Source organism: Ptychodera flava, chromosome 16 (assembly GCF_041260155.1).
Source record: "Ptychodera flava strain L36383 chromosome 16, AS_Pfla_20210202, whole genome shotgun sequence".
Lineage (NCBI taxonomy): Eukaryota > Metazoa > Hemichordata > Enteropneusta > Ptychoderidae > Ptychodera > Ptychodera flava.
In genome coordinates this window covers 11,776,642-11,791,000 of record NC_091943.1, presented here as the reverse complement: position 1 = coordinate 11,791,000, position 14,359 = coordinate 11,776,642, and the positions used below count along the sequence as shown (strand labels likewise).

Here is a 14,359-nt window from a genome sequence, read left to right as displayed (position 1 = left end):
TCCTCATTTTAGCGTTTATCTTTGATTTGAGACATCTTCATTTTATCTGATGACTTTAGTTTTACAATCGTTCATTTGCAATGTTTGCAAGACCAGTCGCATGTTAATGTTTATAGGCCAATGGGGGAAAAACAAACTGATACAGAAGCAGATAGCGTAGATGTAGAACAAGTAAGTTCATTTTTGATTGGCATTGCATTGGAATCTACGAAATTTTCTTCCATTTCAAAATTGTTGATAAATAATAACAAAATATAACAGATAATAACTTATATATGCCTTTTTTAGTTTGTAAAACTAACACTGTGTAAGGAATTCCCTCCTACTGCAATCGGCAACAGCCCAGAATATATTTCCAAATACTCTGAATCGTAATCAAAGGCAGCTTTTAGCCGACCGCATCCCTAAAATCTCTTTCCCCGTTTGGATTTCACCATGATTGCAGACACGTTACTCATTGTCTTTATTTCTGTCTGTACGGCGTTGTTGGCCGAGGGTGAGTCATTAATCATCAACCTTCCTAAACATAAACTATCAGAGAAAAGAGTGTGATGATTAAAAATTTTAGGTGTCCAAGTTTTCTAGTGGAAACAATCAATTTGGGCTTTGCGTCAATGTCTGACTCTGAGCATGGAGGTAGTCTCTACTACCTCCATGCTCTGAGTGATCAGATCCGTGTACAAGTCTGCGGGCACAGGCTTCTACCTGGGTATGTGTGTCTGACGGCAGAATCAGCAGCTACAGGTTCAAGCGTTCAGGTTTTGCCGCCAGACCCACAAACTTAGGCAAAACCTCGAGCTACAGTACTGCAGCTAGCCACGGTAGTAAGTTGGGCCTGTAAAGTTTGTGCATGGCCCCTACCCTACAGCTGTGTGCATGTTGATGATGTTTCCAGAAAAGTGCAGCAATGTACTAGCCCAGGGTTTTCGCCTTGCATTTTTGTAGTTCCTCCGCCTCGTCACACATCTGATATTACGCCTTGTGCACTGAAAACCGTGGGCCACACCATTGCTATGATGTGCATGCAGCTTTCACCCTTGCAATTCTGCATGCACGCTTAGTTACACTGGGGAAACAGTTTTAACACAAGTCTGGCAAGAGAGTGGATACAGCAGTATAATTGACACGCACACCATTTCACATATATCACTTGCAAGCTACGGAGTCGTTAGGGCTAGGGACAAGACTGCATATCAGGAGCATCCCAGGAAAACTGTTCAGTTTGTATCCAATTTCCAAACTTTTGTGTCCACTACCTACTTTCATACGGTACCCATAACGCGTCACCATCGTTCACAAAGATAGACCTGATTGTCTCATTGACATGTTTCCTCACAGAAAACACATGGGTGGCCCCCATTTCAAATCTCAGTTCCTGCACCAATTTGCCTATCATCTAGTTCTCACACTGTGTATTGGATTTAATTGGTACTTTGTAAGGAGGTTATCGAGCATGCATATGTGAATCATCTCTATATATATTTATTGTATTATCATGTAAACACATAAGATATTGCAGCAGTTCCGTAGCCCACAACAATTTGGTGTGGTTGGTAACCCGCATATCCCCACCATTGGTGAAACTTGTGGGCTGCGCAACTGTGATTTAGATCATATTTTGGTTAAAAATTGATCAGGTCCTAATGACTGAACTCTTTACCCTATATCATGACATTATCCTTAGGTATAACTTACTTGCTGGTCTACAGAACAGAAAAATACAAGAAGCTCAAGTCAGAAGTTGAAAAACAAAGCAAAAAATGTGAGTACTGTGAACAATTTCTGTAAGATAAACACCGCCAGTGAAAACGTGTATCAATTCTCAGTGTCAGGCATGGATATAGCAGTGATTGCAGGCTATGCAGTTGATAAGAATACAACTGCACTGTACTGCACTGCTGATAAGACCACATCTACACTGCACTGTTGATGAGAACACATGTACACTGCACTGTTGATGAGAAAATATATACACTGCACTGTTGATGTGAACACATCTACATTGCACTGTTGATGTGAACACATCTACACTGCACTGTTGACGTGAACACATCTACACTGCACTGTTGATGTGAACACATCTACACTGCACTGTTGATGTGAACACATCTACACTGCACTGTTGATGTGAACCCATCCACACTGCACTGTTGATGTGAATACATCTACACTGCACCGTTGATGTGAATACATCTACACTGCACTGTTGATGTGAACACATCTACACTGCACTGTTGATGTGAACCCATCTACACTGCACTGTTGATGTGAACCCATCTACACTGAACTGTTGATGTGAACACATCTACACTTCACCGTTGATGTGAATACATCTACACTGCACTGTTGACGTGAACACATCTACACTTCACCGTTGATGTGAATACATCTACACTGCACTGTTGACGTGAACACATCTACACTGCACTGTTGATGTGAATACATCTACACTGCACTGTTGATGTGAACACATCTACACTGCACTGTAGATGTGAACGCATCTACACTGCACTGTTGACGTGAACACATCTACACTGCACTGTTGATGTGAACACATCTACACTGCACTGTAGACGTGAACACATCTACACTGCACTGTTGATGTGAACACATCTACACTGCACTGTAGACGTGAACACATCTACACTGCACTGTTTACGTAACACATCTACACTGCACTGTTGATCTGTTGATGTGAACACATCTACACTGCACTGTTGGTGTGAATGCATCTACACTGCACTGTTGATGTGAACGCATCTACACTGCACTGTTGATGTGAACGCATCTACATTGCACTGTTGACGTGAACACATCTACACTGTTGACGTGAACACATCTACACTTCACTGTTGATGTGAACACATGTACACTGCACTGTTGACGTGAACACATCTACACTGCACTGTTGACGTGAACACATCTACACTGCACTGTTGACGTGAACACATCTACACTGCACTGTTGACGTGAACACATGTACACTGCACTGTAGACGTGAACACATCTACACTGCACTGTTGATGTGAACGCATCTACACTGCACTGTTGACGTGAACACATGTACACTGCTCTGTTGACGTGAACACGTACACTGCACTGTTGATGTAAACACATCTACACTGCACTGTTGATGTGAACGCATCTACACTGCACCGTTGATGTGAACACATCTACACTGCACTGTTGATGTGAACACATCTACACTGCACTGTTGACGTGAACACATCTACACTGCACTGTTGACGTGAACACATCTACACTGCACTGTTGACGTGAACACATCTACACTGCACTGTTGACGTGAACACATCTACACTGCACTGTTGATGTGAACACATCTACACTGCACTGTTGACGTGAACGCATCTACACTGCACTGTTGACGTGAACACATCTACACTGCACTGTTGATGTGAACACATCTACACTGCACTGTTGATGTGAACACATCTACACTGCACTGTTGACGTGAACACATCTACACTGCACTGTTGATGTGAACACATCTACACTGCACTGTTGATGTGAACACATCTACACTGCACTGTTGACGTGAACGCATCTACACTGCACTGTTGACGTGAACACATCTACACTGCACTGTTGACGTGAACACATCTACACTGCACTGTTGATGTGAATACATCTACACTGCACTGTTGATGTGAACACATCTACACTGCACTGTTGATGTGAACACATCTACACTGCACTGTAGACGTGAACACATCTACACTGCACTGTTTACGTAACGCATCTACACTGCACTGTTGATGTGAACGCATCTACACTGCACTGTTGACGTGAACACATCTACACTGCACTGTTGACGTGAACACATCTACACTGCACTGTTGATGTGAACACATCTACACTGCACTGTAGACGTGAACACATCTACACTGCACTGTTTACGTAACACATCTACACTGCACTGTTGATGTGAACGCATCTACACTGCACTGTTGACGTGAACACATGTACACTGCACTGTTGATGTGAACACATCTACACTGCACTGTTGATGTGAACGCATCTACACTGCACTGTTGACGTGAACACATCTACACTGCACTGTTGATGTGAACACATCTACACTGCACTGTTGATGTGAACACATCTACACTGCACTGTTGATGTGAACACATCTACACTGCACCGTTGATGTGAACACATCTACACTGCACTGTTGATGTGAACACATCTACACTGCACTGTTGACGTGAACACATCTACACTGCACTGTTGACGTGAACACATCTACACTGCACTGTTGATGTGAACACATCTACACTGCACTGTTGATGTGAACGCACTGCACTGTTGATGTGAACACATCTACACTGCACTGTTTACACAGTGCACTGTTGATGTGAACGCATCTACACTGCACTGTTGATGTGAACACATCTACACTGCACTGTTGATGTGAACGCATCTACACTGCACTGTTGATGTGAACACATCTACACTGTACTGTTGATGTGAATACATCTACACTGCACTGTTGATGTGAACACATCTACACTGCACTGTTGATGTGAACACATCTACACTGCACTGTTGATGTGAACACATCTACACTGCACTGTTGATGTGACCACATCTACACTGCACTGTTGATGTGAACACATCTACACTGCACTGTTGATGTGACCACATCTACACTGCACCGTTGATGTGAACACATCTACACTGCACTGTTGATGTGAACACATCTACACTGCACTGTTGATGTGACCACATCTACACTGCACCGTTGATGTGACCACATCTACACTGCACCGTTGATGTGAACACATCTACACTGCACTGTTGATGTGAACACATTTGCACATCTACACACTCAGTTTTTGTCTGTAAAACAGAAAATGACGATGTACTAGGTCAATCAAACAGTAACTTGTTGTACACACATTTTAAATGTTTGCGCCTGTGTATATCTCTATGTATTTCCATACATTGAAGTTGAAACTTTTTCACATGAAACAGTGTAGACAGACAATGGAATTTGAATTGTGATAGTAAAGTATTAAAATTCTTTTGAAACGTCTATCAAGATTTGTTATGCACATAAATGGATTGCACTATCATCCTTTAGGTCCAAAAATGAGAACCTGTCTCTTTTTAGCTTGTACATTACCGGAAAATCCCCCATACTTACATATAGTAGTGATCAGTGATTGAGGAAATCAAATGCTGTGATGTTTTCAGAATTCTATGCAATGCCAAAGTAGCTCACACATAGATCTAGAATGGAAATTGTAAAATATCCACAGTAGTAAGTCACAATGGAACTTTCTCTGATTCACAGGAGTGGGGATCTTTGTCCCCAGCTTTTTGCAATATTCAGCCCGCAATATATTTGCAGTTCACATTGCAACCACATGAGAAAAACACACTGGTGCTTGTAACGTTGGCTATTAGTGTAGGACTGCGTAATGTGGAAGAGAGACTGGGATTATCAACATGTAACATATGGCACTCACAGAGGTGCTGTAAAAATTACAGCCCCACACTGTTGACTATTTCTCTTACTGAAATTTATCTACACAGCAAAAATGCTGTACAGAAAGTGTATTACTAATTATGGCAATAATGTCGAAAGCATGTTGTAAAGAAAATTTTATGGTTTTTGTGATGTTTTCAATAGAAATATACACTACCACCAAAAAGTGATGTCGCAGCTGTCCTGTAAATTAAGTGCATGAATAAACGGCTATTCAAACCCAGGTGACTTGAAATCACTATTTCACATCATATCAACCCTGTCTGGAAACAAACAGGAGAAGGCTTTACCTGTGTACACACCAACCATAGATTTAACAGAACAGTTCAGCCATTATTTCAGAAGCAAAATAATATCTATGCATTCAAGTACGGGTAATGTACATCGTACTCAAACTGATTTTGAATTTCTGGATGCTGATATCAATGTGCTAGATTGTTAAGGAAGAAATTGAGAAAGCTATAATCAAAGTCACCATCAACAACATACTCACTTGACCCTATCCCTACAGCTCTTCTAAAGAAATGCAAAGATGAACTTCTAACCATCATATCTAGCATCATCAACTTTTCTCTCACAACTGCTACTGTTCGGGATTCACTCAAGAAAGCTGCTGTCACACCAATGCTCAAGAAACCATCACTTGACAAGAATGTGTTCAAGAATTACAGACCTGTTTCTACATGTAACCTACCCTTTCTATCGAAAGTCATTGAAAAGATAGTAGCTCATCAGATAACATCATATTTGACTGCCAACTCACTACTAGAATCGCTTCAGTCAGCATACAGAAAATACCACAGCGCTGAAACAGCAGTCACTTAAGTCAACAGCGATATTTGTTCAGCACTGGATGCTAGCCAATACGTTCTCATGGTTCTCCTTGATATCTCCTCTGCTTTTGACACTATTGATCACGACATACTCATGACAAGGTTATCAAAGCTTGGCATTACCAACATCCCATTGCACTGGTTTTCATCATATCTAAAGAACAGACACAGTCTGTATCCATACATGGCTCGATATCAGAATCTCAACATCTGTAATTTGGAGTACCACACGGGTCAGTGCTAGGCCCTCTCTTATTCTGCATTTACGTCCAACCACTTGCTCAGCTAATTCGACATCACAATATCAACTTTTGCCGATATGCCGATGACAATCAACTTTACCAGTATTTCTCCAAGTCTGACACCTTATTCACAGTAGACAAGATGAAAAGAGCGGTTCACAAGGTCTAAACCTGGATGACTCATAATAAACTCCAACTCAGTGAGGCGAAGGTAAAACCGAAGTCATTGTAATACAATCTCAGTTCAACTGATCACGTTGTCCTATTGACCACATGAGTGTTGGATTTCGTTCTTGTTGAAATTGTTAACTCTGCAATGAATATCAGCATGACATTTGATGAAAACTACACTCTATCTTTATAAGCACATCAACATGACATGCTGATCACTACCATGTCTGTCAAATAAGCCATGTTCGCCTGTACCTAACCAAGCAAATCTTTCAGATGTTGGTCCGTGCCCTGATCACATTAAAACTATATTACTCCTATGTGGTTTATCATCAGCTTCCATTATTCCACTTCAGCATGCCAAGAATACTGCAGCCAGAATTGTGTCTCGCGTCCGGCAGTCTGACCACATTACTCCCATTCCTAAGGAATTACACTGGTCACAGGTACACAACAGAATCCAGTACAAGATCCTCCTCATCACCTTTAAAGCTCTGAACAACTACATGTATACATGTATACATGTACATGCAGAGCTTTGTACATGTACTCCTGCTTACATATCAGACCTGATCCATCTCAAAGATTCACCCAGAGTTCTTTGATCTTACAACAAAATTCTGCTTTACATAGCACAGAGTAGCTGCAAAACCTAATGATAGTCATCTCACATGCTGCACCCCTCATCTGGAACAATGTCCCATTAGAATTGCGCGGTCACCTACTCTTGATACTTCTGAGAAGAACATCAAAACTTTTCTGTTTAATAGAGCTTACTGAACAGCTCTGACTCTGTAAAGTGCCATTGAACACTACTGTGTTTTGGAATTTGGTGCTACAGAAATCCATTTGATTGATTGATTGATTGAACGAACGATATACGAACGAACAACTTGATGCTGCAAATCTATACCGATATGCTACTAATGTAAACCACTGCTATGACACACGCTGCTAATGTAAACCATTGCTGCTACCATAGCACCAGCAAGCATGACTGTGATTACCGTCATTTCATCATTGAAGACTGACCCAAAATGCTGTGGTCAGATGAGTCAAAATTTTCCCTCTTTAATAGTATAACAACAATGAATGGACATACACTGTACGTTAGGAGATGACCTGGTTAAGCCTGTTAAGAAAATTGCAACATTCCCTCATGGAAACAAAGTGGTGGGAATGTAATTGTCTGTGGATGTTTTTCCACACAGGGTCTCCGAATGCTGTGTCATGTTTGAGGTACCATCAGTGAAGTGAAATACTTCGAAATTTTGCAAATTTAAACCACAGGATTCTCTCTACCCATTCTGATCTCAGACCAAGTTTCATCTACCAGCATGACAACAATCAAAAACACACAGCAAGTATAGTTAAAGGAATAGATCGCAACTCAGACAGAACACCCACTGTTCACAGTGCTACCTTGGCCAGCTCTATCCCGTGACTTGAACCCTATTCAAAAGCTGTGGGCGGAGGGTAGCGCAGGAAGTCAGCATATGAGGCGGCAGACGACTGTACTGTCTGGACTCTTTGGAGTTGTTGAGCAAATTTGGAAAATTTCTCGAGGGAGACTTGTTAGCAGTATGTGCATATGATGCCTACATTATCCTACAAAACCACACAAAGTCATCTGTAAGAGGGTTACCACTTGATTGATACTTTTGATATACAGTAAATTTAAAATGAGCAATTTGCAGTTTATTAGCATATTTTCTGCTACAGGCGATTTTTGGGGGGGTTGTGTACTTTTTCCCTCTACATGACTTGTAAGAATTGTTTTTAAAATTGGTATCAGGAATGATCTAATATCAGTACATGAAACATGTAACTGTCGTTAGCTGAACAACATTTGTTTTCATCCAAAGGTGTCAGTAAAGTTCAGTTTTATAAGCATCGTCTCAAGTTTTTGAAATGTTTTGGCTGAAAGATCTTTGTGTTTTTGTTATGGACATTTGCAGAACAGATTGCTTCCATCCAATACAGGAAAGCTGAGTTAATACTTATCTGTGTTGTGTTGATATGGGTTGTGCGGGCCAAGGTGAAAGGATGCTGTATCTTTGGAGGGTCTGTGAGCTGTACAACTGAGAGTCATCAAAAACCATATTAAATGTGGTTTTCAAAGTTTCCTGAAAGTTAAATGCCTCGTGTAGTTTGAATGGTTTTTTTTTGCATTGCACAAGAAAACTACATGAAAGTGCAAGGGAAATTTTACTGCCATGCAGTTTAGAAGTCAATAGACCCAAAACTGTATTATGTTTTGAATAGGCAGCAGACTTTGCACTAATTTACATTTACAGCTGGCAAGGCATGTAGCTGATGAGAAAGAAGTCTTGCTTTCTTTGTTCACCTGATTTGAACAAATAGTTCAGGGATGTGATGGCACTGTGTTGAAATGAATGAGGAAGTTAGCAAAGCACAATACTTGTGTAGGTCACACAGTCTGATACATGTATATTGTTTGTGGTCATATTAAGTTTTAATTTTGAAGGTGTAAATTTGACATTTTACTAAATCTGATTGTGATTACAGTGGAGAGAACAAAAGAATATGTTGGAGAAACCAGTGACAAGGGACAGAAGAAAAAGCTTGGTGAGTTCTGTAGATATACATCATTTGGTGACGGTGTACTGTAAAACATGGCACCTCGCAACTTCAAGGAAGTCAAGGTGTAATAGATTAGCTTTATATATGTAAGACATCGCTCTGTCTGTATCCATCTTTCTCTTTGTTTGTATGTCTGTCCATCTCTCTGTCTCTATTTCTTTGTGTTTGTGTGTGTGTGTGTGTGTGTGTGTGTGTGTGTCTGTCTGTCTGTCTGTCTGTCTGTCTGTCTCACACACACACTTATGTAATGGGATATTACATTATAGTGGAAGGAAGACAAAACTCCTGTCTTGGAATTCACTCCTGCTTCCATGCAGGTGTTTTAATGAGTTGAAAGATTTCAGGCTTTTGCCGAAAGCGTGCCTTCTACACTGAAAGTTAAGGTTCATCAAAATTGTTTGCCACAGTTCTGTGTTGTATGACTTATGTTTACAAAGAATTCTTTCAGATATCCCAGGGTACAGTTGTAGCTTATCAAAATTTAACATACAGTAATGGCAGGAAGAAGACACATGAACTGATGTGAATATAGGTGATTTTGTAAAGTACCGTACCATGCTAGACTGGGAATGATGATAAATTTAATTCTTGAGCAACCTGCAGATTGAAACTGTCTTTGACGTATCATGTTGTCAACCTTTGCACTCTGTTAACCCATCCAAGGAGGAAAGCAAGTCACATTGTAGAAAATACATGTATCTTGATAACTGTCCTGCATCTGCTGTATGTTTCATGGACATCTTCTTTTTATTGCAGAAAGGCAAGAAGAAAAACTTAAGAATAATAACAGAGATTTGTCTCTGGTCAAAATGAAATCAATGTTTGCGATAGGATTTGCTTTCACGGCACTTATGGGAATGTTTAACTCAATGTAAGTCTTGTGTTTCCATGTTCATTTTGTGACGCTTCGATGAAAATGTCATTTTCACTTTTCTGCAACATCTCAGAAAAGCCTCAGATGCGAAGGATAAGATTTTTGTGGCTTGGATCATTTAATGAAAGAATAGATACTGTTTTAAAGTTGCCACGGAAACTAGCGGCCAGTCAAGACAAAATTTCACAGTAGATTAAAAATATATATCGTGAATGGGAAAGAGATTTGAAATTGTCAATTTTGTTCCAAGTGAGTTGTTCAGTGTAGCTCTCCAACTTTGTTTTAGTTATTACAAAGTATAGCATGATATGTGATGTAAATATAGTATGCTGCTTATTGATGAGAAATCAATGAGAAAAAAAATTACAAGCTCTTTCCAAATAAGAAACAAACACATGTACTGAATGTGCTCTTAGCAAACAAGTCGGTTATGTGTTGAAAATGCCATAGTCCAAAGTATTCGTGTTTTCAATTCTATGAGAGGTGAATTTCTGAAAGACTTTTCCTAGCCGGAAATACCTAGACATTCTTAAGGAATCCATCAAGTATCCTATTTTGTCAGTCATCTTATGCCATGTGTATTTTGTTTCTTTCACCAGATTTGACGGGCGCGTTGTAGCCAAGCTACCCTTTCTTCCAATCTCCTGGCTGCAAGGGCTCTCACATCGTAATCTTTTAGGTGAAGACTACACAGACTGCTCATTCATATTTCTCTACATTCTCTGTACCATGTCAATAAGACAGGTAGGCAAAGCTTACAGAGTAAAGTGTTTTGGTTGTCATTTGGTAGGTATACCATGGACAATGAACACACACACAAGCGTGGCAAGGGGTAGTCATTGTGTTTGATATCAAACCATTTCCCCTAAACGCAAAGTTTTGAAGATTGTGAAAACCCAACGACAACAATATGATGTGAACTTCCCACAAATAAGATAAATTAAGAATACAGAGCTTAATACCAACATTCACACTGCACTGTGCAGGTCCATATTATCTTGGTGCATGTAGATTGCCAGACCAACCTGCAAACTGTTCATCATGAACATAATACAGCATATATTCTGATTTTTACCAGAAACTGTGGTAAATTTGGTCATTTAAACTGTCAAAGTTTACAAATTTAAATTAGTTCAAATCAAAATAAATTGACACACTGAAATGAAGCCATGTGTCGTCCCGGATGAAGAAGTCCTACAAAATGCAACACCTGTTAGCATGCCTAGCCTAAAAGTAATATAACCCCACGCACATTTCATGGTCCACACTCCATGAATCTGAGAAGAAGCCCTAGCATGGAATGATTGTTAAGATGACTTAGAATGTCCTTTTAATAAAACTACTGGTGTAACTCCGTCATTGTGCAGGCTCTGAGAAGCTGGTGTGTGCTGATGTAAAACGTGACACACACACTTTGCATGTTGGCAAAACCATCTATCTGTTTCAACACTTGATAGAAATCGATTGTTGGCCCTTAAGGTAGCTACATACCTTTTAGACACTTTCAGATTTTTATTTTTTTCTCAATTGAACACGTCCCAAACCCCAATAAAGTATACATTTTCTGAAAGCCCTGATATAGAGCTATCCGACCAAGCACAGTACACGGTCATTATTTGCATAAGAGTCACGTGACAAGCGTTTTGCTGAACCTTCCAAAAACCGGTTTTTCCCGCTTATGCGAACACGCTGCAAGATTCCGGTTGGAATTTCTTCATTGACAAGCCTTGACAATATCCTTCAAAACCGTGTCTGGGATTTTCTTTATATGCCTTTGTTTTTTTTTTAATGCGCTCTTAAAGGTGTTAGATGAAGATGCTTTACAAGGAATTTTAATTATCACGCCATATAATTTGAATGGAGCCTCCGGGAAAAAATCGCAGACACGGTTTTGAAGGATATTGTCAAGGCTTGTCAATGAAGAAATTCCAACCGGAAATCTTGCAGCGTGTTCGCATAAGGCGGGAAAACGGTTTTTGGAAGGTTCAGCAAAACGCTTGTCACGTGACTCTTATGCAAATAATTACCGTGTACTGTGCTTGGTCGGATAGCTCTATATCAGGGCTTTTAGAAAATGTATACTTTATTGGGGTTTGGGACGTGTTCAATTGAGAAAAAATAAAAATCTGTAAGTGTCTAAAAGGTATGTAGCTACCTTAAGCTGCTAATAGGTATTCAAACACTTCATGGCAAAATCTAAATTGTTTTTGAGTATCAAGTATGTACACGGATTGAATTGTTTTTGAGTATCAAGTATGTGCATGGATTCCATGTCGTAACTGTAGCATAGTGTCAGCCTGAATTTGTACACAGTTATCGGAATACAGCTTAATCCCCTTTGACCCTAAATACAGTGTGTTTCATTGGTCATGTGTATTTAATGATCGGTGGCCCTTTAGTTGGATGTGAACGATCATGTGATTGTGAATGGGAGTGTGTTCAAAGAAACAACAAGAGGATACACCGTTATTCCTGTGATATGTACTACACTTAAGTCAGCTGACAGTAACTGATATCATTCTGAAATCTGAAATTTTCTTAATATTTTTTTTCCTGAACTCTTTCAGAATATTCAGAAGCTGCTTGGGTTTGCACCGTCCCGCGCAGCCAACAAGCAAGCTGGTAGCATGTGGGCCCCACCGTCCCAGAGCAAGTAGTGTGTGAGCAGCCAAGAGTTCTACACCAGAGAGTTGGTTATGTCTCACTGCAATTTTGATATTTATAAAAGCCTCAGTAACTTTAACTTTGCAAGAGACATGTCAATACTGGGAACAAAATATGGAAAAATATTGTCAAAATTTGAGGATAATTATGCCATAAGGGGGAAAGCATTTCCGGACTTCTAGTAATTTATGGACACAATTTACAAATTTAAATGATATGCAATTAACCCAGCTCAATGTCAAAAATCAGTGGACAGTTTTGATACCATCTATCCTTGTACCAGAATAATATTTTGGCTTCATTGATCTTGACACATACACATTAGACTCCTATGAATGGAGAATGTCAAGAGTTTTGAATTATCTCGTTGTAAATGCAAAACATATGTTAGTGTGGAACCGTAGAGTCTGGACATTGCTACCTTGTGATAGAGTAGCGCAATTTGTCTGTATACCTACAGGAATAAATTTGTTTAGGCAAACTTTTTATTGATTCAATTTATAAATGTTTAGTCAATGTGCAAACCTCTTTACACATGTCAGCGTATTCATTTCGACCTGTAGACCTTTGAAATGTGATGTAAAACCCGAACACTGTCTGCCCATTAAATGGATAAAAAATTGTCATTTTATTGAAAGTCTGTATGCTAAGGTAATTTACATAGCAGGAATTTCAGCAAAACATAGTGAAATGTGGATTTGTGGACAAGCACTTTTCAATATGTAATGAAGGACCGAACAGTAGAGTCCGGGTTAATCATTAGGAGTGCGCCCTCAAAGTTCACATGTAGAATTCCTGACCAAGGCAGTCTCCAGAGGGCAGACTTATCTTGAGTCTTCCTTGTACTCTATACTCTTCATCCCAAGGAGATTTGATTTACTAAAAATCCTCCCAAAACTTGAACAATAAATAAATTTTCCTGCTTGTCAGGATTAGATGTTGAAGCTAATAACATTAATTTGCTGTCATTTATGACATTTGTTGTCTGCACAATCAGAGGAACTCCATAAAACATGAGGAAGGTAGTCCTTCAGAGATACTATGATTGTTGCTTTTGTATTTTTCCAGGAGTCTTTAACTTATAGCAATATTTTCCTGATCTGTGAATGAATTTTAGTGAAATAAAGATTCAGAGGCTGCCAGTTCTTCAATGCTTTCATTGTCTTTTTTTTGCCTGGTCTTTTGTGTGAAAGAATTCTAGTCAGATGCAATGTGCAGTGGATTATACAAAGATGAAAACATTATGCTTCAAACTCATTGCCAGAAACTGTCTTTCCTTTGCTAAGGTGTACCTGTGTATTTGATGGAATTTTGTGCAAGCATTTTACTACTAATCTGTGATTCTAGATGACTTTGTGTGACCCAAACTAGCATTATCATGGGAGAGTTACAGCATGCCCACTTGGTCAGATGACCCAAGAATGTGCCTGTATATGCAAGAACATTGCACGGATTTCAG

The 14,359-nt window shown here is 39.7% G+C and overlaps 1 protein-coding gene across 1 annotated transcript; it reads left to right on the top strand.

Annotated features, from left to right (window-relative positions):
- The first annotated feature begins 346 nt into the window (after positions 1-346).
- LOC139152832 (calcium load-activated calcium channel-like) lies at positions 347-14,051 on the top strand. Its single transcript, XM_070726184.1, has 6 exons — positions 347-496; positions 1,685-1,762; positions 9,288-9,347; positions 10,119-10,233; positions 10,836-10,980; positions 12,804-14,051. The coding sequence occupies exons 1-6, from the start codon at positions 436-438 to the stop codon at positions 12,891-12,893; spliced, it is 549 nt and encodes a 182-aa protein (XP_070582285.1). The 5' UTR covers positions 347-435; the 3' UTR covers positions 12,894-14,051.
- The last annotated feature ends 308 nt before the right edge of the window (positions 14,052-14,359 follow it).

Excerpts from the sequence above, each read along its gene's own strand:
- LOC139152832 (XM_070726184.1), top strand. The coding sequence starts at position 436 with ATGATTGCAGACACGTTACTCATTGTCTTTATTTCTGTCTGTACGGCG. Across the intron at positions 497-1,684 it reads TACGGCGTTGTTGGCCGAGG|GTATAACTTACTTGCTGGTC; the intron begins GTGAGTCATTAA and ends CATTATCCTTAG. Across the intron at positions 9,348-10,118 it reads GGGACAGAAGAAAAAGCTTG|AAAGGCAAGAAGAAAAACTT; the intron begins GTGAGTTCTGTA and ends TTTTTATTGCAG.